The sequence below is a fragment of the Pseudophryne corroboree genome, chromosome 1 (genome assembly GCF_028390025.1).
Source record: "Pseudophryne corroboree isolate aPseCor3 chromosome 1, aPseCor3.hap2, whole genome shotgun sequence".
NCBI lineage: Eukaryota > Metazoa > Chordata > Amphibia > Anura > Myobatrachidae > Pseudophryne > Pseudophryne corroboree.
In genome coordinates this window covers 188,317,188-188,345,100 of record NC_086444.1, presented here as the reverse complement: position 1 = coordinate 188,345,100, position 27,913 = coordinate 188,317,188, and the positions used below count along the sequence as shown (strand labels likewise).

Below are 27,913 nucleotides of genomic sequence, written 5' to 3'. Positions count from 1 at the left end.
CAAACGATCAGAAACAGACTCCATGAGGGTGGTATGAGGGCCCGACGTCCACAGGTGGGGGTTGAGCTTACAGCCCAACACCGGTCAGGACGTTTGGCATTTGCCAGAGAACACCAAGATTGGCAAATTCGCCACTGGCGCCCTGTGCTCTTCACAGATGACAGCAGGTTCTCACTGAGCACATGTGACAGACGTGACAGAGTCTGGAGACGCCAAGGAGAACATTCTGCTGTCTGCAACATCCTCCAGCATGACCGGTTTGGCAGTGGGTCAGTAATGGTGTGGGGTGGCATTTCTTTGGGGGGCCGCACAGCCCTCCATGTGCTCGCCAGAGGTATCCTGACTGCCATTAGGTACTGAGATGAGATCATCAGACCCCTTGTGAGACCATATGCTGGTGCGGTTGGCCCTGGGTTCCTCCTAACGCAAGACAATGCTAGACCTCATGTGGCTGGAGTGTGTCAGCAGTTCCTGCAAGATGAAGGCATTGATGCTATGGACTGGCCCGCCCGTTCCCCAGACCTGAATCCAATTGAGCACATCTGGGACATCATGTCTCGCTCCATTGCACCACAGACTGTCCAGGAGTTGGCGGATGCTTTAGTCCAGGTCTGGGAGGAGATCCCTCAGGAGACCATCCGCCACCTCATCAGCAGCATGCCCAGGCGTTGTAGGGAGGTCATACAGGCACGTGGGGGCCACACACACTACTGAGCCTCATTTTGACGTGTTTTAAGGACATTACATCAAAGTTGGATCAGCCTGTAGTGTGTTTTTCCACTTTAGTTTTGAGTGTGACTCCACATCCAGACCTCCATGGGTTAATAAATTTGATTTCCATTGATACTTTTTGTGTGATTTTGTTGTCAGCACATTCAACTATGTAAAGAACAAAGTATTTAATAAGAATATTTCTTTCCTTCAGATTTAGGATGTGTTATCTTTTTGTTCCCTTTATTTTTGTTGAGCACTGTAGTTGGGCCCCCACAAGGTTGTTGAATAACAATTGTTTGGGCTTTTGTAATTTCAGAGTATTGGGCTCCACATTTAACCTTTTTCTTATATAGCTTGGTTTATTGAGGCACAAACAAATTAAGCAACAGTATTATAATATGTTGCACTATATTAAATACTATTGCTCAAATTATTTAGCAACAATATTATAATATACTGTGATATATTAAATACTATGGATCAAATTATTGTACCACAATTAATCAAGCTATATAATTAATTCTTAAATATCACAAATCACTTGTAGTGTTTTAAGAGCAAAGTTTATTTCTTCAGTGATCTTCATCCAATAGTTTACCTACCCACAAATGTCCAGACAGTTAGAGTACTATGCAAATTAATTTGTGCAAAATTAATTTTATGTGTTGTGGGGATTTTTTTGTCAGGACATTAAAAATGCTATTAGTATGCCTGTCACTACTACTGACTGGGTGATTTATTGTGTTCCTTTGATTGACCCAGTAATTTTGTTTCACAGCCCTCGACGACCAGCGGAGTGTGTCTGTAAATGTAAAAAAAAATGTAAATCAATTTTAACAAAACAAAAACACAACAACAAGCTTTGCCGCAATTAATTTCTGGACCAGTTGGAGAAAGTTAGATTTTAGAATGATTCATGGAAGATTTTAATGAGTTGATTTGATGTGGTCATGATGTAGTGTTCAGCATGTCTCTCAAACTTTAAATATAGTCTATAAATCTCTAAAATCAGCTTGTGGGGTAATTGAGTGTCTTAATTAATTTGACATAGATTATTTTCATAATGCCATCATTTTTCCCCTGAGAGTATGACTAAAAATGGTTAAACAAAAATGTGCACATTAATCCTAGGAAGAATCACCCCCCTTACCCACAAAGGGAAGATAACACCTACTTCCAGAGATCATCTTATATAAGAAGGTATTTAGGATGGGATCCGCTCTGAAGATCGACAGTATCTAGGTCGACAATGTTTAGGTCGACCACTATAGGTCGACATGAGTTTTTCAAATTTTTTTTCTTTTTTTGAATTTTTTCATACTTAATGATCCACGTGGACTACGATTGGAACGGTAATCTGTGCAGAGCGAAGCGGTAGCGGAGCGAAGGCACCATGCCCGAAGCATGGCGAGCGAAGCGAGCCATGCGAGGGGACGTGGTGCACTAATTTGGGATCCCGGTTACTCTACGAAGAAAACGACACCAAAAAAAAATAATAATCCTCATGTCGACCTTTAGACCTAGCACATGTCGACCTAGAAACCCTGTCGACCTTGTGACTGTCGACCTATAGTGGTCGACCTAAACATTGTCGACCTAGATACTGTCGATTTGATGAACCACACCCATTTAGGATAGGGATGACACTAGGTTCTAAGAAAAATGTTTTCAAAAACCTTGTTCTGCATTTATCCCCAACATAGAACAACCTATTACCCATATAAATGGGATATTATGCAAATCCAGAGGTACAACAAGGTAAATAGAGAATAATTTATTATATGAATAAATAAATAACATATATGAATAAAAATTTCACTTACAGTATATATGTATAAAGAAAATAAACATGGCAATAGCTTATTGCGTCTTACAATTTATGTGTGTTGCGGGGAAACATGATAAAATGGCAAGAGTCCCAGGCGAGTAGCTCGGCACCACCACAGAACACTTTTCAAAACCAGGCCTGGGCATCTGATACAAAGTACTCATCAGGTCCACAGCATAGCTTCCGTGCAATGAGTTTCAGATAATGAATATCCTTTCTGAGGCACGTTTCCTAAGAGTATAATAATCAATTTTCCTCTTGTTTTAAGATTTTCTTAATGAAACTTTTATTTATGGTTTCTTTGTAATAAATATCCATTTGTGTTCTTAAAAATAATGATCTTATAGAGGTTTTTATTTTGTAATAAGCATTAATGGGCTTGTCTCTTACTGTTGCAAAATGGGCTTCCATATCTGGTTCATGAAGAAAAATACAGTACAAGCACTGGTGTATGCCACTTACAATGCTATCTGTATGGGTATGATGTTTACAAGATGTGCCTCATTCATTTTACCAGCTGTCTATCAACAGTACGTACAGCTTTATGACTCTGGAAATCACCAGCTTACACCTATTAAGAATAAATGAGTTATTTTCAATTTTGTATTCAATTGTATAAGTGTTTTTGAAAGGGGTTTCCTAATCTGAACACAAAATCACTACTCAAAATTAAACATCAAATTTGATTTCAAAATGAAATATTAGTAAATGAGGAATTGATGAGTTATGTGCAATTGTTGCAACAGACTTTGCAAATAATATATATATGTATATATATATTTGTTAAATAAATGTTCATCTGAGTAGTAAAGGTGCTACATTTATTTAAAAAAAACCCAAGGGGCGTGGTCTTGCAGCCATCTAAAGCAGAAGTGTGGAGAGGTAGCTCCTCCACATATTCGTGAAACTCACCCTATAAGCCACTCTAAGGGTGTCCCACACAAATATCACTGTACACTGGCCGGTCCCTGGAGCAGGCTCCTACCTTTCGTGACCCGTGGCCTAACCATTGGAAGCCGGGACCTCGATTTTGACGGACCCTACAGCTGCGCAGCCGCCATCTGGACGCTGCTGCTCTGGAGCCAGCACCAGCGGTGAGGGACCAGACTCCGTCTACGGAGCCCGATAGCTGACGGTCCGCGGCCCGACAGCGCTGAGGTGCTGCATACACAGGAAGCCGCCACAACTGCGCTCTGGGATCGGGAGCCGGTCTGTGGACTGCACTGGGACACACGCAGCGAGGCAGATGGGACGCAGGCTCCAGCGGCTTCCAGCTCTACAGCAGGGGTAAGCAGAAAAGTGTATAAGGCTGCTGCCCATCTGCTGCTTCCCTATTGCTCCCCACTATGCAGTGACTTCCCCTGCTACCCTATATATTATACATTGGGGTGATTTCACAGTGTCTGGGAATACTCCTGTGGATTCTTGTTATACGTTAATCCCCAACCTCACTGGCCCTCCCTCTGACTTCTATTGCATGGTGTTCACACAAGTTCGGATCCTATGATGACATACTTCTCATATTGATCTGCCTGTAAGAATATGTTCTCTACCTGGTTTCCAGTGAGCCTTAAGATGTCTGCTGATTCATGAATATGTCCACATTTTAATGGGGGGATCATGACGAATAGCATCCTCTTCCTCGTATATCAGCCTTTTTCTTTTTTCTTCACCTTGTGAGATTTTCATTCTATTAGCTCTACGCCAAGACGACATGCTAATAAATCCGCTGCGGCCACCCCAGTCAAGTCTAAATCTACACCTACGGCAGCCTTCCTCAACCTCTTCGGAGCCTTGTCACCCTGTTGCGAATACTCCTTTGTCACGTACGTCGACTATAATGGCTTCTGACGGCTCGGAGGGTGCACGTACCCGGAGACCCATTCTCCCTCCATTCAATCGCAGTCTCAATTGGTGAGTCCAGAGCTTACAGAAATACTGAACCACCTACGTACCCTTCCTACTAGGCAGGATTTACACAACATGACTTACAATCTCTTGAACAGAGAATACAGGACGCGGTCAAGATTCGGATGGACTCTCTCCAAGCAGACATAACTCAGGTGGGACACCGCATGGTCTCTCTTGAAGAGCACAAGGACAGTCGACTCTAAATTGTCCGATATTGATGCCATGATTGCCCGTCAGAACCGCCTCCTGATTGATATGCAAATGAGGCTTGATAATCTGGACAATAGGGGGCGTCGCAATTATTTGCGGGTCAGGGGCGTGCCTGAAGACGTTCCACAAGACGGCACTGTCGATGTACTTAAGAAGATTTTTAACTTGGTACTGGGGTCGGACCCTAACGAGGAGATTAAGTTTGATCGTGCTCACAGGGCTCTGCGTCCCAAGGGTTTACCCTCGGAACGTCCTAGGGAAATTATGTCGCTTACACTTTTTCACCGTCAAAGAACAAGTCTTTCAACATGCACGCCATAATAATTTCAAATTACCATGGAAACATACATGAATACATAATTCTCTTTATGTTCTCAGTTGAACCACATGCCTCAATCATAAAATATTCACATTGCCGGTCCCACCAGCAACAGGGCCACATCAAGTATACCTTTTTACCCACAAAAGAAAATGGTAACACAAGTTATAATATTCATTCCTGTACTACTGCCCCATCATAAAGTGGCAGTATAAAATACCTTGGTGATACATGTCTGTACTATGCTGATTATTAAAATTCTGTATTTGTTGCATTCTGTTTGATCTCATTTTATAGTATGCAGTGTTTTTACAGTTAACATCTCAATGTTTATTATGAGTATTCGTTATGTAATGCAAACGTACATGGCTTCACTCCTGACCCATCAACTCGAAGCAGTATTATGCACTTTGGTGATAAAACGAGGAGTATGATCTGTATACCTAATTTTATAGTATATAGTGTGTCAGCTGTTTATAGCAATTTTAATATATTTTAAAACAAAAACTGTTTTAAAACATTAGCAATTTGTGACGTTACCATTCCTTTAAAAATTATGGTTCCACAAGTATTAAACATTTTTACAACCCAGGAATTGTGCATAAATGGCCAAGGATAATATCAGGTCTATAAAAGATCTTCAAGTGCCTAGAAACTGCAATGGAACCACTAGCCTTTGGTCAGTAGGTATTGCTCTCATTCTATAACAGCTCTTGAAAGGTGCTGTAATTCATCCAGAAAAAGTTATTGTAGTCCTCAGGATTATTCTCCTTTATTTCATGGGGTAATGACATGCGAGACAGTGTTTCTCTCCTCTGCAGGAGTATTTGCAGATGTGTCTCCTGTAATGATGAATGGTAAGTATTGCTGCTACCATTGTAAAATCAGCATTCCACAAATATGAAATCTAAGGCATGATTGCAATAAAGGAAGAAAATAATAAAGCGCAGGAAAAATGTGCTGAGTAGGAATACAATTCAAGCTAACACACTAGAGAATACTGTCACAATGCTCCCTGCCATTATTTTTTTATCCAGGTTCATCAGGCCCATTATTTAAATTTTCTACATGCGAGTAGTAAAGTGACAATCCATTGAGGTCATGTATGGGCACTTTCATGATTTGCAGATCCAATCTTTGGATGAAAAAAATCTGCAATTCACTGAAAAATATCTGAAATGTATGTGCAAAGATTTGTAGATTGGGGAAATTTAAATCTGGGGAAAATACACAGGATCTGTGAATCTGTTAATTGAAATTGCTGATGCATGGGGGCCTTAATAACAGTCTCCATAACTATAACAATCTGAAATCTCTGCAAGGCTCATTCAACACTGCTTTATTATTTACTCATTATCCTAGGTGTGCATTGTAAGACACATTTTCACTATCTGTTTATTGGAAGTATGTTCGGAAATATCAATCTGCACCTTTGCCGATACACATAAGAGTATATAAATTGAAAACCATAAAAGCACATCAGAGTACTAACATTTTAAGATTGTTCCCTTTATTATTATTTTTTTATAAATTCCAAATATACTGCTTGTTTGTAGCCTCATTTGTAGATTAAATTAGCCATGAGATGATGATATATTTAAGTTTTCACTATTTGATGAACATTGGAAATGGCCATTCACATCAGTCCCTGCACCAGTGGAACTTGCAGACTATATTCCCTACCACATGCACGCACTTACATACTAGGGTTAATTTTGTTGGGAGACAATTAACCTACCAGTATATTTTTGGCTTGTGGGAGTAAACCCACGCAAGTACTGGGAGAATACACAAACTCCACACAGACAGGGCCATGTTACATTAATGACATCTTTTAAAAAAAAAAAAATATATATATATATATATATATATAAAAATACATAAACAAGGGCCAGTAATTTATAAAAAAAGTACTGTGTGATTTTTGCAATGCAGTCTAATACATAACTTATGGGTTGCTATACTGAAGTCACAATATTAAATAAGATAAAAAATATATACGATATATATCTATATATATATATATATATATATATCTATACCTAAACATCTGGACTACTGCAAAATGTTTTAATGCACTAAACAATACAGACCCTAGCTCTATTCTAGGACCTTAGCTATGCCTTTAAGATGTATGTAGACAAAAATATATGGATGTTTTTGTTTTAGCAGAGATTTGTTTTTGTTAATAAATGGCTTTGCTTTCCACTTCATGTGCACAGAGGCGGAACATTTTCTGGGGACTACATGCAGAAAACCCACAGTGCTTAGTATAGTGATCAAGTTACAAGTGTGGCACATGGTAAATACCAGTTGAGTAGTTTATGTATAATAGGGTGACGTAAAGGACATTTAAAGAACCAAAAGCACCCATGAATTAGTTTAGAATGACATCATTACCTTGTGTCCGCCATACTATCTAATATCCTATACTCTCCTAATTCCAATTCCAACATAGGCTGCTGTATTCATTATCAAATATTCTGCCTTTTGCCAAGAAGTCTGCTATTCTCCATGCATTTCTGTGAGCAGCCTTGAGAAAACTCATATGTTGTACTACTGGAGATAAGCAGGTTCAGTTCCCTTTTAAATATATATTTTGGCAGACATACATAAAACAACTAAATAAATCATACATCCCATATAACTTGTACTGATCTTGTAATGGGATGCACTTAGATTCAGGATCATACCACACTGGACAAAAATAGTTTCTGATTTACGGTGTGAAAGAATTTAATATACTTCATCTTCTTTTGGATCACACTCTAGCATATGTAAAAATCTAGATGACTGGGTGTTCTGAATTATCACATTTTGCAGATATATTATAGTATTGGGATACAGGGGCATATAACACCAAATATTTTAGAAACTTCCAGTCCCCATAAGTGCAAGTTCAATATTATGCAAGACAATGCAGTTTATCAGAGGAGTATGTTCATACAATATGGCTATAGTTGAAGCCCGAGGCTCCATCAAGTATGCATACTTCCCTGTGACTCAGAACAATGCTGGTGTATATGTTTGATATGCAGTACCCAATCCAGGATGCGTGTGGGTATATTAGAGGAAGACTGCAGATGCTGTCCTTTTGTCAGTGTAAGTTTCCGCATGAGAGTAGATCAAAATCTACTTCAAGCCAGGCTAAAGCATTGCCCCAGTGATGCACTGGTTTTATCAGAAGGATTTGTTTGCAGATCAGGAAGGTTGATTTTTATACCTCATCCTCAAGGTGATTAGTTCATGTATTCGAATAAGGCCTATTGTTAAAAGTGAGTTCTGTGTAACTCAATTCTAGTGTTGATGATTGCTAATCACCACTATTGCATACTGTACATTAATAAACCACATAAAAAAAGATACTACCTATAAGTTAGTTCAGCCAAAATTAAAGATTTTAATCATTTAAGACCTTATAAAGCCATATCAACACTATACACACTTTTCTTCCTATTGTCCAGCTCAGACACTGGTCTTCTCTTTTACAGTGAGCTGCCAGCACATTAGTCCCTGGATTCAGTTAATAGCAGTATGGTGTTTGCTACAGTACATTAGTAGGGAATCTTCTGGGCTGACAATACCTTTTAAAGGACTATCAAGCCTTAGCTCAATATGGAGCTGTAACCTAAACACACTGAAGGTAATAGCTTTTGGACTGAACCATTATACAGCCTATACACTTGACCAATAACCCCACAGTAGTATTTTTTTTATGCGAGTAGCTCTTACAGATACAATATGTTACATACTTTGGCTATAGCTGGACAAGGACTGTGATGCCTGCTCATCTTTTCATTTTGATGGTTTGAAAATAATCTCAGTGTTTACAATGATTGTCACAAAAGCAGATACAGTTATGTTAATAAAATAAACTTCACTAGTCACACAAACCCAGTTTAAAGTCATCGACATTGTATATTTGGAGAGAAGAGCCACTATTCCTGAAGTAGAAAAATAAACTGTATATGTATTTGCTACCAGAAAATGGTCAGTACAATATATGTCCTACTATTAACTGCTTGTAATTTACTGAAGCAGCTATGAAATGTTCATTTGAGTAGTTTTTAGTGTTTCTGTATTGGCTCTCTGGGCTCGATTTCCTCCCCGTGATTTGGTCCAGATACCCTTCATTTCCCCACTACACACTCCACCCGTACAAGCATACTAAGATCCATGAACTGTATGTGTACTCTGGATTTCTTCACTCCTACCTCCAAAAATCTTTATTTTTTACTTTAAACTCCAATATAAACATTTCACATTTCTGATCTGGAATACGTTTGCACTCCCATTCTTTCTGCACATTATCTTCAATTCAGATATGTTCATCTAAGATTATTTAATTTGATTGACTCCACATATTAAACATCTCTATTTGCTGAACCATATACATTTTTAAGTTGTACATTGTGTGTTTAATAAAGTGAGCTACAAGAAAAAAAATAATTGCCAAACAATGTGTGGCATATGTAGATAAGATACATGAAGCATCTCAACACAAACTTGATTTGAACTATTTCCACCAGAAACCTTAATTTAATGACTACAGTGCTGAATAACACAGGAACCAGAGATCACGTAGAACTGTTTATTTACAACCCATGTCTGTCATGGTAGGAAAATACAGAATAGCGTCAGACGGTCCACTGCACCTATTAAAAAACAAAGTTACATTACATATATTAAAGATACAAAAGTGACAGCAATATGAAAAATTATACAGCTTTTTTTTTTTAATACATGTGCATCAGAAAGCGTTTACAGTGTCATGGATTATCATACTGTTAATTTATCATCACATGCACAATGCAGTTTTACAAAATTTAAAGTGGTGAATTAAATGAGGAAAAATGCAGATCTATCATGTGAACTGATATAAATAGCATTTTATTTAACACATTAATGACTGCAAGTAGTTTGCACTATAATGGGAATCTATTTTTCATGCAGTAATGATTTATACAAGGTAAAAATGTTACATTTCACCAAAAGGTTTTGTTTGGTAACTCGCCTCCATGCGATAGATCTATTGTTTGGTAGTATATTGATTTATACACCACATGTTATGGACTCCATTTTCTCAGATACATCTAAACTACAAATATGAGCAGACCTTAAAACTTCCCCCCCCGCCTACATATTTCACACAAAGCAAATACCATACCTTCAAATTTTTCTTTAGAGCTCTCATTTTTTCAGCAGCTGATGTCTGACTATAATAAAGGGGAAGGTAAATCCACTGCCGAAGAAAGCAGTCATTAGGGCGAGGAGCTTCCACTTGTTCTCAATGGAAAAGGGCAGGTTCTGCAAGAAACATAGGGGAGAAAGAGAGAATGTTAACAGGGGAGAACAGGAAAACACATAATGTACAGATATAGATACAGGTGGAGTCCTAAAACACAGAATCTTTGGAGTGAGAAAGTGAAACCTTTGTTTTCTGATGGCTCAATGTACACAAGCTTTGTTTAATACACAAAGTTACCAAAAATATATTAAAATGACCTTCAGGCTGTGTGTATAAGGTGTATATGAAACAAATGAATTGTGCAAATATACACACTTCATTTAACGCACAAAGTTATTAAAAAATATTGGCTAAAATTACCTTCAGGCTGTGTGTATAAGGTGTATATAAGACATACGCATTCTGTGCTTTGACTTTGATCCCATCACCATAATCTCTCATTATGGTATGAAATTATTCCAAAATACCAGAAAAATCCAATATCCAAAATACTTCTGGTCCAAAGTATTTTGGATAAGGGATACTCATCCAGTATATAGAGAATATATATATATATATATATATATATATATATATATATATATATACATATATACACATACAGACAGAGAACCCAGCACTCACCAAAGTAAACTCACTTATCCTCAACAATTCAATAAATAACAGAGTCTTAAACCACAGAGTCTTAAAACCTGACTACCACACTGCTGCATCATCTGCCTGCTAGATGTAATGTGTACCTGCCACAGACTTTATGGCTACCTGCCACAGACTTTATGGCTTTTAAAGGCACACTAGTCACCTATTGCACTGGCTCAAAGATGATTGCTAAAAAACAGCTGAGACAGGTTCAGGATAATGAAGTCCACACAGGGGTGCATGAGAAAGCTAGTGGCCACGGTTAATAAGAGCTAACCATAGATTAACCCCTTCATATACAGGTTTTAAGACTCTGTGATAGTGTAGGACCTGTATGAAGGTGGGGTACCTTGAATCGGTATACAGGCTTCCGTGCATTGGCCAATCCACCAACTAAACCCCCATCATTTATTTATTGAATTGTTGAGGATAAGTGAGTTTACTTTGGTGAGTGCTGGGTTCTCTGTCTGTATTTATTAGAGCAATGTGGTCATGGGCTACATGCACCCCGCCCTGTGAGTGGTAAGTACAGCTGTGTACCCCGCTTCTGTGGTGGAGAGTGCAGTGTTACATGCACCCCACCCTGTGAGTGGTAAGTGCATAGCTGTGCCCCGCTTCTGGTGCGGTGAGTGCTGTGGTTTTTACTCTGTGTGTGTATATATATATATATATATATATACACATACATACACACACACACGTTTCTGTATATCAATTATATCATTATCTGTCTCTACCTAACTCTCTCTCTATGGAAACACACCGAAAGTAAGACATAACTGGCATATCAGAAAGCGTTTACAGTATCACAGGTCACCTCATACTGATATGTTCTCATCATTTATACCAGTTACGGCCTGCATTATGCCGTTGTAGCCGCCCATAGTCGGGACCTGAAGCAGGTGGAGCAAATCTCAGCCAAACACGAGAACCCAGATGAGCAAACCCGCTGCTCTATTACCTTGCCCGGGCCTTCTTCGTAGTGGGCACGGCGTACGGCGGAGGTAGCGAAACGACGGACGCACTGACCGATCATGGCTGCAGACAGGGAGAAACACTACAGCCACTGTGTAACCTCCAAACTCCCCTAGCTTCCGCTACGCACGGCGGCGGAAATGGCAGTACGGCGGAAGCACCGGTGCATACTGGGATCTGTAGTTTCTGGGCGCCCTTTGTCGCACTAACTACTGCACTGACAACTAATTATCAAACTACAATTCCCGGCGGCCGCTTCTCCGCTCATTCTGCAATGGGCGGGTAGCTGAGCACGATGCTCGCGTCGCCTCTTACAGTCAAGGTCAGGACAGGCAGGCATAGGTAGTGCGTGTGTTTGATGCCAAGAGCTTATTATAAGTGATGCCATATAGTGCAAGGATACACAGTATAGGAGACCCTATGCAGCTAAAGAGGTTGTTAGAATGGATGCAGTGGATGTAGCTGCCTCCCCATGTGCACTATGGGTGAGAAGTACAGCATAAGGTGGGGTTGGTTCTATATCGGAGGGGCTGAAGGGACCTTGTGACGTATTGAGGGGAGGAGCTACGTCACCAGGGGGAGGAGCTACGGGCGAACAGGGTACCCGAAAAGTACCCTCGCGGGCTCGCTTCGCTCGCCACGCTTCGGGCACGGTGGCTCGCTCCGCTCCGCTTCGCTCACCACCTAATTACTAAAGGTAATAGTTGGTGGCATGGATAGTAGAGGAACTATCCCGCTGGCCTAGCTCCTCCCCCTTGCGTCGTAACTCCTCCCCCTTACGGAAAAGGTCCCTTAGCCCACTTGATTCTAGCATCTACCATAAGGTGGAGCTCATGTGGGAGGTGGTAAAGGCCTTCATATGGCCGCAGTTGATGATCTGCAGTTAGAAGAGAGTCAACATGTTTTATGATGTCATTTTATTACTTTACTGCATAGTACGTGCAAAATTAAAAAGAAAAAAGTGAAGTTAAATATCAAGTAAAGTGAACTATTCTGTGGCAGAACTGCTGATAGACATTGTTGGCTTGTGAGCAGGGCCCTCCTACTTTCATGTCTGCCTGTTTTTGCCCAGTTTGTTCTATTACTGTTCTAATTGTAAAGCGCAACGGAATATGCTGCGTTACATACGAAACGTAATAAATAGAGGGGGATGTAGTGTTGGAGATTTGTTACGTGAACCAAGCACGTTATACATTACTCCCTGCCCTTGTAATGAGCAGCCTGTTGGGTGTAATAGACATTATCTATCCTTGAATGATCTATATACAGAACGATTAGCTCGATTTTACACTGATTATTTCTTATTATAAAAATAATTGAATTCAGATTTCAATGACCAAGCTGATTTCAGTGATTTCCTTGCTAAGTGCTGTTCTATTCTTGGACACATGCTAACCAATAAGCACTAAGCAAACATCGATTTCCTTTGAAAATTAATTGAAATCAGATGTATGCCCAAGATCCCGGAATCTGGAAGTACAGTACAAATTGTTTTTCCGCATTTTCTCTAAATAAATCCTGTTCATCTCCATCTCTCCAAATCTGCAGCTACTGTATCCGCTTCTGCGCTTATGCCATATACTGTCTTTAGCTGCTTTAAATACGGTTTCTGATGTGTTTCCAACTATGCTGGCAGTTTGTGTCACATCCAAAGTGATATACTGCTCCAGTAATACAATATTATACATGTCTAGCCAGAGCATTAATATCACGTTTAAAGGGCCAAATGGATACATAGCACAAAATAAAGAGAGCTTTTTATCTGCTTAATATTGGAGGATTTCTGTATTTTTAACTTCCTTTATTGCCCCGCTGTCTATGTAAACTATACTAAGCAACAGCTTCTCCACGCCCTATGACAATGATTCTCAACAATTTACTTAATATAATATCTCTTATTTTCCTAATCAGAAACTTTTGGCCTAGGGTTGCTGTGAGAAAAATCTTGATACTCTGGGGCGCCATGATTCCAAAAAGTTTGGAAACCACTGCCCAATGAGCATCCATTTAATTTTCTGGATATTGTATAACATGTACGTGCAGGGAAAGAAACCTAAAGCCAAGCGCAAGACCTACACTGAGCGGGTTCCTGAACTTAACTTTACTCAACATATATAATATATAAATATTTATACTTAGTAACATAGTAATTGAGATTGAAAAGAGGCAAAATCATCGCGTTCAACCTGTATTTTGTATTAAGTTGAGTTGATTTTACTGTACCTGCTGAAGAATGTTTTATGACTAGTTAACAACTATAAATCATGTTACACCTGGATTAACAACGTCAATATTTTAAATGTTGTAACCTTGGATATCCTTTTCAATCAGAAACTCATCCAATCCCCTTTTAAATGCATTTACAGAGTCCACCATTACCACCTTCCCTGGCAAGGAATTCCAAATCCTTATTGCCCTAACAGTGAAGAAACCTTTCCTCTGTTGCGTACGGAATTTTCTCTCCTCCAGCCTCAGCGAGTTATTAATAAATAACTCCTCTGATAACTGTAGTGTCCCTTTACATATTTGAAGACAATAATAATGTCTCCTCTTAGACGACTCTTTTCCAGTGTATACATATTCAACCTAGTAAGCCTTTCCTCGTAATCCAGGCCCCTAGCCCTTTAATCAATTTAGTAGCTCGCCTTTGAACCCTTACGAGTTCACCGATATATTTTTTATACAGTGGTTCCCAAAACAACACAATATTCCAGGTGCGGACGTACCAATGATTTGTACAGCGGCAGGATTACATACTCATCCCTTGTCTCAATTCTCCATTTTATGTACGCTGCTTGATAATGCTTTGCTATCTTACACTACTTTTATGTATTCATACTTGTCAGTGTTACACCACAGCCCCATTTTCCAACTTCCACATTAATCTCTTCATTGTCACTGTAAAAGTAACGCCCATATCATATTGAAAAACCATTTCACTTAATTTCAACTATGTTATTTGCATGATATGATTAAAATGCAATGCATTACAATAAAAATGAGTTGTTTATATAGACACACACACTAATTCACTGAATTCATCATTCCCATGATTGTGGCGCAAAACTGTACTTGCCATTCCCAGGATTGCGGCGTGAAATGACATGTCACCACAGTGTATTAATTAATATTATATGGCTCAGCACTCACCATAATAAATTCACTATAACAAATAGTGGGGTTTTAGCTCAGGAATTTATCCCTCCAGTAGTGACGCCATATTTTGTGACAAAAACGCTGACACTGGGTCTGTGAGACACATTTGGATTTCTGCGTCGTTTTAGGAATTCTATGGATATTGATCAGAAATGACATCAGGAATGGAAACAGAACCCCCTTTGTTAATCTCCAACTATTGATTGTTTTATTAATTCACCCAGAAAAAAATGTTTTATTATATTTACTGTCCAGTATTTTTAAGCATTCTTCACACATCATTGTTGCATGCTCAATACAAAGAAAATTATAACATTTTTCACTGTAGTAATGTGTTTTTCTCTGACGTCCTAGTGGATGCTGGGAACTCCGTAAGGACCATGGGGAATAGCGGCTCCGCAGGAGACTGGGCACATCTAAGAAAGATTTAGGACTACCTGGTGTGCACTGGCTCCTCCCACTATGACCCTCCTCCAGACCTCAGTTAGAATCCTGTGCCCGGCTCAAGCTGGATGCACACTAGGGGCTCTCCTGAGCTCCTAGAAAGAAAGTATATTTTAGGTTTTTTATTTTACAGTGAGACCTGCTGGCAACAGGCTCACTGCATCGAGGGACTAAGGGGAGAAGAAGCGAACCTACCTAACTGGTGGTAGCTTGGGCTTCTTAGGCTACTGGACACCATTAGCTCCAGAGGGATCGACCGCATGGAACCGGCCATTGATGTTCGGTCCCGGAGCCGCGCCGCCGGCCCCCTTACAGAGCCAGAAGCAAGAAGAGTCCGGAAAATCGGCGGCTGAAGACATCAGTCTTCTCCAAGGTAGCGCACAGCACTGCAGCTGTGCGCCATTGCTCCTCATACACACTTCACACTCCGGTCATTGAGGGTGCAGGGCGCTGGGGGGGGGCGCCCTGAGAAGCAATAAAAACACCTTGGCTGGCAAATATATCACAATATATAGCCCCAGAGGCTATATATGTGATAAATACCCCTGCCAGAATCCATTAAAAAGCGGGAGAAAAGTCAGCGAAAAAGGGGCGGAGCTATCTCCCTCAGCACACTGGCGCCATTTTCTCTTCACAGTGCAGCTGGAAGACAGCTCCCCAGGCTCTCCCCTGTAGTTTTCAGGCTCAAAGGGTTAAAAAGAGAGGGGGGGCACTAAATTTAGGCGCAATATTATATATACAAGCAGCTATTGGGGAAAATTCACTCAGATTGGGGAAAATTCACTCAGTTATAGTGTTAATCCCCACATTATATAGCGCTCTGGTGTGTGCTGGCATACTCTCTCTCTGTCTCCCCAAAGGGCTTTGTGGGGTCCTGTCCTCAGTCAGAGCATTCCCTGTGTGTGTGCGGTGTGTCGATACGGCTGTGTCGACATGTGTGATGAGGAGGCTTATGTGGTGACGGAGCAGATGCCGATAAATGTGATGTAGCCCCCTGTGGGGCTGACACCAGAGTAGATGGATAGGTGGAAGGTATTAACCGACAGTGTCAACTCCTTACATAAAAGGCTGGATGACGTAACAGCTGTGGGACAGCCGGCTTCTCAGCCCGCGCCTGCCCAGGCGTCTCAAAGGCCATCAGGGGCTCAAAAACGGCCGCTCCCTCAGATGGCAGACACAGATGTCGACACGGAGTCTGACTCCAGTGTCGACAAGGTTGAGACATATACACAATCCACTAGGAACATCCGTGACTTGATCCCGGCAATAAAAAATGTGTTACACATTTCTGACATTAACCCAAGTACTTTTAAAAAAGGGTTTTATGTTTGGGGAGAAAAAGCAGGCAGTGTTTTGTTCCCCCATCAGATGAGTGAATGAAGTGTGTGAAAAAGCGTGGGTTCCCCCGATAAGAAACTGGTAATTTCTAAAAAGTTACTGATGGCGTACCCTTTCCCGCCAGAGGATAGGTCACGTTGGGAGATATCCCCTAGGGTGGATAAGGCGCTCACACGTTTGTCAAATAAGGTGGCACTGCCGTCTTAGGATACGGCCACTTTGAAGATGCCTGCTGATAAAAAGCAGGAGGCTATCCTGAAGTCTGTATTTACACACTCAGGTACTATACTGAGACCTGCAATTGCCTCAGCATGGATAGTGCTGCTGCGGCGTGGTCTGATACCCTGTCTGATAATATAATACCCTAGACAGGGATAATATTTTGCTAACATAGAGCATATTAAAAGACGTCGTCTTATATATGAGGGATGCACAGAGGGATATTTGTCGGCTGGCATCCAGAATTAATGCAATGTCCATTCTGCCAAGAGGGTATTAGGGACCCGGCAGTGGACAGGTGATGCTGACTTTAAAGGCACATAGAGATTCTGCCTTATAAGGGTGAGGAATTGTTTGGGGATGGTCATTGGGACCTCGTATCCACAGCAACAGCTGGGAAAGAAATTTTTTTTACCTCAGGTTTCCTCACAGCCTAATAAAACTATTATCAAGTGCAGTCCTTTCGGCTTCAGAAAAGCAAGCGGGTCAAAGGCGCTTCCTTTCTGCCCAGAGACAAGGGAAGAGGGAAACAAAAATATTCCCCCGCTTCCTCTGAGTCCACCGCATGTCACTGGGACTCCACAGGTGGAGCCAGGTGCGGGGGGGGGGGGGCGCGTCTCGGGAACTTCAGTTACCTCTGGGCTCGCTCACAGGTAGATCCCTGGGTTCTGCAAGTTGTATCACAGGGATACAAGCTAGAATTCGAGGCGACTCCCCCTCGCCGTTACCTCAAATCAGCCTTGCCTGCTGCCCTCGGAGAGGTAGTACTGGCGGAAATTCACAAGCTGTACTTCCAGCAGGTGATAATCAAGGTACCCCTCCTTTAACAAGGCTGGGGTTACTATTCCACAATGTTTGTGGTACCGAAACCTGAGGGTTCGGTGAGACCCATTTTAAAATTGGAATCCTTGAACACATATAAAAAAATTCAAGTTCAAGATGGAATCGCTCAGGGCGATTATTGCAAGCCTGGACGAGGGAGATTACATGGTATATCGGGACATCAAGGATGCTTGCCTGCATGTCCCATTTACCATCCTCACCAGGAGTACCTCAGATTTGTGGTACAGGATTGTCATTACCAATTCCATACGTTGCCGTTGGGCCTGTCCACGGCACCGACGGTATTTACCAAGGTAATGGCCGAAATGATGATACCCCTTCGAAAAAAGGGAGTTTTAAATTATCCCATACTTGGACGATCTCCTGATAAAGGCGAGGTCCAGGGAGCAGTTGTTGGTAGGGGTAGCACTATCTCTGAAGTGCTACAACAGCACGGTTGAATTCTAAATATTCCAAAGTCACAGCTGGTCCCTACGACACATCTACTGTTCCTGGGAATGGTTCTGGACACAGACCAGAAATAAGTGTTTCTCCTGGAGGAGAAGGCCAAGGAGCTGTCATCTCTAGTCAGAGGCCTCCTGAAACCAAAACAGGTGTCGGTGCATCACTGCACGCGAGTCCTGGGAAAAATGGTAGCTTTCTACGAAGCAATTCCATTCGATAGGTTCCATGCAACTTTTCAGTGGAACCGGTTGGACAAGTGGTCCAGGTCGCATATCAGATGCATCGACTGATAACCCTGTCTCCATGGACTAGGGTGTCTCTGCTGTGGTGGCTGCAGAGTGCTCATCTTCAAGAGAGCCGCAGAGTCGGCATACAGGACTGGGTCCTGGTGACCACGGATGCCAGCCTTCAAGGCTGGGGGGCAGTCACACAGGGAAGTATCTTCCAGGGACTATGGTCAAACCAGGAGATTTCCCTACACAAAAATATTCTGGAACTGAGGGACATTTACAATGCCCTAAGTCAAGCAAAACCCCTGCTTCAAAACCAGCCGGTACTGATTCAGTCAGACAACATCACGGCGGGCGCCCATGTAAACCAACAGGGCGGCACAAGAAGCAGGAGGGCGATGGCAGAAGCCACAAGGATTCTCCGATGGGCGGAGAGTCATGTGTTAGCACTGTCAGCAGTGTTCATTCCCGGAGTGGACAACTGGGAAGCAGATCTTCTCAGCAGACACGACCTCCACCCGGGAGAGTGGGGACTTCATCCAGAAGTCTTCCAAAGGATTGTACACCATTGGGAAAGGCCACAGGTGGACATGATGGCGTCCCGCCTCAACAAAAAGCTATAAAAGATATTGCGCCAGGTCAAGGGACCCTCAGGCGATAGCTGTGGACGCTCTGGTAACACCGCGGGTGTACCAGTCGGTGTATGTGTTCCCTCCTCTGCCTCTCATACCCAAGGTACTGAGAATAATAAGAAGGAAAGGAGTAAGAACTATACTCGTGGTTCCGGATTGGCCAAGAAGAGCTTGGTACCCAGAACTTTAAGAAATGATCTCAGAGGACCCATGGCCTCTGCCGCTCAGACAGGACCTGCTGCAGCAGGAGCCCTGTCTGTTCCAAGACTTACCGCGGCTGCGTTTGAACACCGGATCCTAAAGGAAAAAGACATTCCGGAGGAAGTCATTCCTACGCTGATTACGGCTAGGAAAGATGTGACCGCAAAACATCACCGCATATGGCGAAAATATGTTGCTTGGTATGAGGCCAGGAAGGCCCCAACAGAGGAATTTCAACTGGGTCGAATTCTGCACTTCCTACAGTCAGGAGTGACTATGGGCCTAAAATTGGCTTCCATTAAGGTCCAGATTTCGGCTCTGTCGATTTTCTTCCAGAGAGAACTGGCTTCACTGCCTGAAGTTCAGACATTTGTAAAGGGAGTGCTGCATATTCAGCCCCAACTTGTACCTCCAGTGGCACCTTGGGATCTCAACGTGGTGTTGAGATTCCTAAAATCATGGAGCTACTTAAAACCGTGGATCTGAAATATCTCACGTGGAAAGTGGTCATGTTGTTGGCCTTGGCTTCGGCCAGGCGTGTATCAGAAATGGCGGCTTTGTCAGGTATAAGCCCTTATCTGATTTTCCATATGGATAGGGCAGAATTGAGGACTCGTCCCCAGTTTCTCCCTAAGGTGGTATCGGCTTTTCAATCGAACCAACCTATTGTAGTGCCTGCGGCTACAAGGGACTTGGAGGATTCCAAGTTACTGGACGTAGTCAGGGCCTTGAAAATTTATGTTTCCAGAACGGCTAGAGTCAGAAAAACTGACTCGCTATTTATCCTGTATGCACCCAACAAACTGGGTGCTCCTGCTTCTAAGCAGACTATTGCTCGCTGGATTTGTAGTACAATTCCGCTGGCGCATTCTGCGGCTGGACTGCCGCATCCTAAATCAGTAAAAGCCCATTCCACGAGGAAAGTGAGCTCATCGTGGGCGGCTGCCCGAGGGGTCTCGGCTTTACAACTTTGCCGAGCTGCTACTTGGTCAGGGGCAAACATGTTTGCTAAATTCTACAAATTTGATACCCTGGCTGAGGAGGACCTGGAGTTCTCTCATTCGGTGCTGCAGAGTCATCCGCACTCTCCCGCCCGTTTGGGAGCTTTGGTATAATCCCCATGATCCTTACGGAGTTCCCAGCATCCACTAGGACGTCAGAGAAAATAAGAATTTACTCACCGGTAAATCTATTTCTCGTAGTCCGTAGTGGATGCTGGGCGCCCATCCCAAGTGCGGATTGTCTGCAATACTTGTATATAGTTATTGCCTAACTAAAAGGGTTATTGTTGAGCCATCTGTTGAGAGGCTCTATTATGTTCATACTGTTAACTGGGTATAATATCACGAGTGTGGCTGGTATGAGTCTTACCCGGGATTCAAAATCCTTCCCTATTGTGTCAGCTCTTCCGGGCACAGTATCCTAGCTGAGGTCTGGAGGAGGGTCATAGTGGGAGGAGCCAGTGCACACCAGGTAGTCCTAAATCTTTCTTAGATGTGCCCAGTCTCCTGCGGAGCCGCTATTCCCCATGGTCCTTACGGAGTTCCCAGCATCCACTACGGACTACGAGAAATAGATTTACCGGTGAGTAAAATCTTATTTTCTATCCTTGTTGATGCATTTGCTGCATCTTCCTCGTTTTCCTAGCAGGGTCAACTTTTCCATACAGCAGTGACTATAGGCATGCAAAAGAGTTACTTCAGTACTGACACTGGGTCTCAGACCCGGCAGACAAAGGAAGGGCTGTTGCAGCAATCGTGACTAGCACATCGTTATGCTTTATCTATCAAATGGTAGTAAACGACATGATACAAAGATACTGAAAAATGTATAGCTCCTCCGAATTTCGACAAGATACTGTAGAACAACAATCAGAATGACTGAGTCTCACAGACCCAGCATCAACAGTTAAGGGTTATATATAATAATTATGCAAACATAGTTTAGAAATGTACTTAGTCTTAAAGATAGTGTTCACTCTAGGTGTCTTTCACAGGGCGCTGCGCCCTGCCCTTTTTTTAGACACCTGAATGCGCCCTGCCCGTTTCTGTGCGCCCTGCCGCCCCGCACTTTGCTGCCCGCCTGACCCCGCCACGCAGCCGTAGCCAGCCGTGCGCCGCAGGACACATTGAACACACTGTAGTACTCACACGGAGCGTCTCCCTGCATGAGAGACCTCCGCGGCCCGCCCCGCCCTTAGCTGTCAGTCGCCGCAGCTCTCCTCCTCTGCGAGCAGACTATAGGTCTGCTCGTGATCTGGTGAGACAGGAGGGCTGGGTTTGCCTCTCCCGCCGATGCAAACCCATCCCTCCTGTGTGGATGAATCATTAAAAGGAGACGCCAGGGAGGATCAACAGGACGCCATTTTTAATGCCGCTCCGCAAGTGTGGCGGGTTGAATCAGCGCTCCCCCTCTATGTCCTGGGCTATATTTAACATGTAAGTACTGCAGTTGTAAACTTGTCTGAGCCTGAAGTGCTGGAGTACCAGTGTTGTATACCTGTTGCCAGACCTCATCATGTCTCTGACCCGCTATTGCCTGTGCCAGGGAGATCAGCTCTGCCCTGGATCCAGCACTGGCCTCTGCTCTAATTTATTACATGCCTGGTTTGAACTGCTATTGTCTGTCCTCTTTGTTGGACACCTATTGATCCTAGCTATCCTTTTGCGAGCCTTTAATACTGTTGGATACGTGGGACGTGTCGTGGACTCACTGTATTCAGCCCCCTATTGTCAGGTGCCCCCAGCATGGCTTAACATTTATTATTATTTATATATCGTCTATTTATATATCGCCATCACACTGTCACACTCTGCTTATGTAAATCCCACCCCCACAGAAACCTTTACATGTTCTTCCATTCTGCTGCTTGGTGGCTGCCATGAAGTTGGACGTTTATTCTCCATGAGCTGAGAACATTCTGTGATAAGTGATCTCTCCGCTAGTGCTTGGTCTGCTCAGTTGACATCTGCACGGATTCCTCCAGAGCAGTACATGATAGTTTACTTATTAAAGTCGGTGATATGGGATGGGAATGACATTCACATAAATATGGCAGCATGCAGCGATAAAAATGTGAATGATTTTCTGTGGAAGAAAAAGTTGTTTTTAAAATGCAGCAAAATGAGAATCCTGTTTGTCATTATATAGTTATTTTGTTTTAATTCTATTTAAAGCTGGGGTAGGACAACTAAATGTAAATTCAGGAGCAGGTCACATTTATGTGTCCGAGGGATCTTGTAATGAGCCCGGTAACTAGGCTTGCCCTCAAGTAATAATGGCTGCCTGAAGTGTGGTGCCACGTCTTATGGGGAAATGTCAGCCCACATCATGCAGAGTTTCCATACCATGTTGGGGTTAGTGGGTACAGTTATAATGCCCCCCTCATCCCTTTGCGCCCTTGGTTGTTTGAATTTTGTCCACTCCTGACTTACCGGTCTTGTGTTGTCTGTTAGGTGTCTACAACAGTGGTTTCCAAACTTTTTTGAATCACGGCACCCTAGAATATCAGAATTTTTTTCACGCCACCCCTAGGCCAAAAATTTCTAATTGAGAAATTTAGAAAGAAATATTACATTAAGTAGATTGCGTTTATATGTCATCCTTACGGTCAGTTGTGTGGTGAGGGACGATATTTGCTTCTGTTTGGCCACATATTTTATGACTGGCAGCCACCAGCACTGGCTTTGCCTATTATATTGACCATGAATAATTTGAATTGGTCCTGGACCACCAACCCAGGGCACCCCTGCAAGTGTCCAGAGGCACCCCAGGGAGCCACGGCACACAGTGTGGGAACCTCTGGTCTACAACGTCATGTGCTTGAACTTGGATTGTGTATATACACGTGGCGTGTGTCTGAGTTTATTTGCAGGTGTTCACTTTTCACAGCCAGGATTCATTGTTTATCTAAAGCTGTGTCACACCCATTGTTCAGGCTCCAGAGCCCTTGACAGGTCGCTGACTACCAGGGAGAGTCCCTACCACAGAACAGGGAGTAAAAGGAGCTAACATAGGAACAGGCCAGAACACACGGCCTATCCTGTATGTTACACCATGCAGTCCACCATTTTTAGTTAAGACAACTGTCTAAGCATTACAGTGTGGACATAATCGTGCCCTCCCGAATGAAAAATGTGCCCTCCTGAATGAAAAATGTGCCCTCCCCGTGATCAGCACCCTGCCCTAAAAAATTCCTAGAGTGAACACTAAAAGACATGAGTTTTGGGGATAAACTAAGCTTTTCGGTTCATTTGGACATAAAGTTACGCATATAACAGTCTCACTTAATAAGCCATGCGTGTAAACGGAGATTTATGAAGTATAACAAGGTAACAGATGAAATCTATATTCTCCAATATCAGCACGTGAGGAAGCAGTTAGAGAAAAATAAATGTATAATAAAACATAAGCCACACAAAAAACATAAATAAAAGAAAAGGAAAGAACAAGCCTGTCCATCTGGTGCATTCTATAAAGACATAGCAAGATAATGTAGATTACTTATAGAACCTGGAGAATTTTAATGTGGTTTGTCAGGAGGCTTGTTGGATAAACTCCAATATAGTAACAAAGTGGTGGATTCAGAAACCTTCATGATGTCTTTCTTGCTTTCCCGGGAAGGGGGGGGGGGGGGGTTAGCTGTTTTTTTTTCCCCAAAACAATTTTTATTGAGACAACATGGATTGTACATGTAAAGATAATGTAGGTATATTAGCATTTGTAGTTAAAAACTTTACAATTGAGTGTTATACAGGTTGAGTATCACATATCCAAATATTCCGAATTACGGAATATTCCGAAATACGGACTTTTTTGAGTGAGAGTGAGATAGTGAAACCTTTGTTTTTTGTTGTTTTTTGATGGCTCAATGTACACAATCTTTGTTTAATACACAAAGTTATTAAAAATATTGTATTAAATGACCTTCAGGCTGTGTGTATAAGAAATATGTATATGAAACATAAATGAATTGTGTGAATGTAGACACACTTTGTTTAATGCACAAAGTTATACAAAATATTGGCTAAAATTACCTTCAGGCTGTGTGTATAAGGTGTATATGTAACATAAATGCATTCTGTGCTTAAATTTAGGTCCCACCACCATGATATCTCATTATGGTATGCAATTATTCCAAAATACGGAAAAATCCCATATCCAAAATACCTCTGGTCCCAAGCATTTTGGATAAGGGATACTCAACCTGTACCATTAATTCACATAGGGGTTAATTCCAAGTTGATCGCAGCAGGATTTTTGATAGCAATTGGGCAAAACCATGTGCACTGCAGGGGAGGCAGATATAACATGTGCAGAGAGAGATAGATTTGGGTGTGGTGAGTTCAATCTGCAATCTAAATTGCAGTGTAAAAATAAAGCAGCCAGTATTTACCCTGCACAGAAACAAAATAACCCACCCAAATCTAACTCTCTCTGCAAATGTTATATCTACCCCCCCCCCCCCTGCAGTGGACATGGTTTTGCCCAACTGCTAAAAAATTTCCTGCTGCGATCAACTTGGAATTACCCCCATAGTGTCATAATAAAGCAATAAAAGATGATACACAGTATACAGTCATTCATTGGAGTCACTTGTGTTATTATGAATAATACAGATAGCCCTAAGGGAAGCTGTCATCAATCCTTAGTCCTCAAACCAAGGATATAGGTTGGTCTTGTGCTGCTAATCTAGTCTGATACCACATAGTGTTCTTTAAACTATTATAAATTTGTAACCATGTGGTGAGGGGTAGACTGGAAATATAGGATTTCCATAGAGTGAAAAAAGACCCACTTGTTTACCCTTATCTACAATAGCTTCCACCCAGTCCATCCGGAATAGGTGGTGCAGTTTAGTCAGAAATAAAGGTATCTTGGAGTGCTGTCTATCCAACCTTGAAGTATTGTCTTTTCCCCCGCTGCACTGAGGGCTATCAGTAGATTTTTACATTCTGATGGCATTCGGAGAGTAGGATCGATGATACCCAAAATCGCCTATTCAGGGGTAAATGGCACAAAAGTTATTAGTTTAGCTTCTGCGTATCATCTAATGTGATGCCAGAAGTATTGCACAATGGGACATGCCCATAAACAATGATGGGTATCTGCCTCACTCCGGTGGCATTTTGGGCACGAGTGTGTCTCTGACGTTCCCATGTGGAAACGCCGTAATGGGGATAAATAAGTGTTATCATATACATTTAAAAATAATTCGGTGTACATACTCGCAGACAGGACCTTCCGGGAGTATAATAGGGCTTTTTCCATCACGGGTATAGTCAGACCAGGAAAGTGAGCCAACCATTTGGACATGCCGACTGTTATAGTAGCATGATCCAATATTGTTCTTAAAAATGTGTAATGTATAGATATGGCTTTATGACTAGGTAAGGGGTGTAATAAAAGGCTGTCTAGGGAGTTTGTCCAATCCCCTTCCGCAAAATGTGGAAGAACATGTCTGACATAAAATTGTGTTTGCAAAAATGGCAGGGGAAACGGGGTAACCATGGCATGTTTTGTAGATACCTCAGAAAACGTTAATAGGTGGTGGTCCTCCGTGGATATCAATGATCGAATCAATGTTATACCAGCCTCCCCCCACACAGTAAAGGGGTGAGCAGCCATGCCGTCCAAGAACTCAGGGTTTTTGGTTAAAGGTAGATGTAAGGAGTGATATTGATTCAATTTCGCGTTGTGGCATAAGATGTGCCATATTCTCCTGGTAGACCACAAAAGCGGGTTCGATTTAATATGGACTGGAATTTCCTGATCATGTTGGTGGAGGAAACACGTTAAGTCTATGTTTGTTAAAAAGTTTTGTTCCAAGGATGTATTCGTGTAAACAGAACTGTTTTGTAGCCAGTCCCTCAAATGTCTCAAAAGTGCAGCCTGATTATAAAATACCACATCGGGAAAATTGATCCCTCCATTGGATTTGGGTTGGACAAGCTTACGCAAAGCTATACGTGCACGGCCCCCTTCCATATAAAAGTTCTGATAAGTTTATTAATCAATTGCGTATCTGTTTTCGTCAACAATACAGGGAGCGTTTGTAGTGGGTATAATAGGCGCGGGATAGCCACCATTTTAAGTAGATTGGCCCTGCCCAAGTATGACAGCGGCAAGCGTTCCCATCCCTTAATATCATCAGAGTACGTTTGGCTTTGCTCACATTAAACTTGTACAATTCTGATATATATCGTGGGACCATGATTCCTAAGTACGAGATGTATGTTGATACCCAGTGCAGTGGGAAATGTGATGTCCAATGCGGACAGGTAGTATTGCCATATAACAGTAGCGCTTTAGATTTGTCCATGTTGATGCTAAAGCCAGAAATGTGGCCAAACAATTGGATTTTTTCTAAAATAAAACGAAGGGAGTGCTCGGGATCAGAAATATAAAGAAGGATATCGACGGCAAAGGCTGATAACTTAATTTCCTGCACGCCCACTCTTATTCCCCGAAAGGCAGACCAATCCTGCAAGGTTCGAAGCAGTGGATCAAGAGCTAAATTAAATAATAGTGGTGATAGAGGGCATCCTTGACGGGTACCCCTCTCCAAAAAGAACCGTTGACCCCTGATCCCGTTTATCAAAAGAGAGACAGATGGTTTATTGTAGATATAATGAATATAGTTAATGAAGTCAGGGTCAAAACCCCTCATTTCCAACACAGTAAACAAATGGGGCCATAGGACCATGTCAAAAGCCTTATTGGCGTCGAGGAGCATATTTGAATCTGTACATGGAGATTGAGATGCTGCCACTGCTACTAGTGCCGTGCGGATTGCTTTGACCACATGTCTGCCTGTCACAAATCCCATTTGCGTTGTGGTGAGGATGTCTATGAGAATAGATTGAAGCCTTAACGCCATAATTTTAGCCAATAATTTATAGTCGACATTTAGTAGACTGATTGGTCTATAAGAAGAAAGAAGATTCGTGTCCCTACCGGGTTTAGGGATGAGGGTAATGAATGCTTCATTAAATAAGGGGTAAGGAGAACTTCTTTCATGTATGGCCCGAAACAACTCTAATAAAGCAGGAACAATATGGGTTTGTAATATGCGATAATAGTCTCCCGACAGACCATCAGGACCAAGAGATTTACCATGGGGCAAGTTTGAAATGGCGGAGTGGATTTCCTCCGCTGTTATATTACCCACAAGGGCCTCCCTCTGATCCGGAGTCAAAGGAGGTAGCACACTGTGCGTAAGCAATTGTGCTTGTATATCGGCATCCACCTGTGTAGAACTAAACAAGGACTTAAAATAGTTTTGAAATTGCGCTACTATTTCTTGAGATTTGGTAAGAATATGACCTGACACGGGATGATTTAAAGCAGTTATAGTATGTCTCTTTTTGGGAGGTCGGGAAATAACCGTTAGTAACCTACCTGCCTAATTACCTACCCCATCTATAGAATTTATTTTTGGTATAATGAGTGTTTCGCCTGAGTGGCTAAGTAAGTTTCAAGCAAGCATCTCGCTTGTTTGTATTCAGTGAGGGTGGCATCTGTAGGGGCGGTAGTATAGCTTCAGAAAGCCATGGACATTGC

The 27,913-nt window shown here is 42.1% G+C and overlaps 1 protein-coding gene, 1 long non-coding RNA gene and 2 other non-coding genes across 6 annotated transcripts in view; 1 reads left to right on the top strand and 3 right to left on the bottom strand.

Annotated features, from left to right (window-relative positions):
- Positions 1-9,559: 9,559 nt before the first annotated feature.
- On the bottom strand, positions 9,560-11,977 carry LOC135060136 (cytochrome c oxidase subunit 7C, mitochondrial). Its single transcript, XM_063963962.1, has 3 exons — positions 11,831-11,977; positions 10,150-10,289; positions 9,560-9,637 (listed from the first exon to the last, which is right to left on the bottom strand). Exons 1-2 carry the CDS (start codon positions 11,903-11,905, stop codon positions 10,173-10,175), a joined length of 192 nt encoding a protein of 63 aa, XP_063820032.1. The 5' UTR covers positions 11,906-11,977; the 3' UTR covers positions 9,560-9,637; positions 10,150-10,172.
- LOC134932722 (small nucleolar RNA Z39) lies at positions 9,729-9,790 on the bottom strand. The gene has a single exon (XR_010179461.1). It is a non-coding gene; the product is annotated as a small nucleolar RNA Z39 (small nucleolar RNA).
- On the bottom strand, positions 11,653-11,716 carry LOC134932719 (small nucleolar RNA Z39). Its single transcript, XR_010179460.1, has one exon. It is a non-coding gene; the product is annotated as a small nucleolar RNA Z39 (small nucleolar RNA).
- Positions 11,978-12,048: 71 nt separating the features above from the next.
- Positions 12,049-27,913, top strand: part of LOC135060152 (uncharacterized) — a 52,724-nt gene continuing 36,859 nt past the window's right edge. For all 3 annotated transcript variants that reach the window (XR_010246560.1, XR_010246554.1, XR_010246548.1), the window contains exon 1: positions 12,049-12,186. This is a non-coding gene — a long non-coding RNA (uncharacterized LOC135060152). The remainder of the gene's footprint in view (positions 12,187-27,913) is intronic.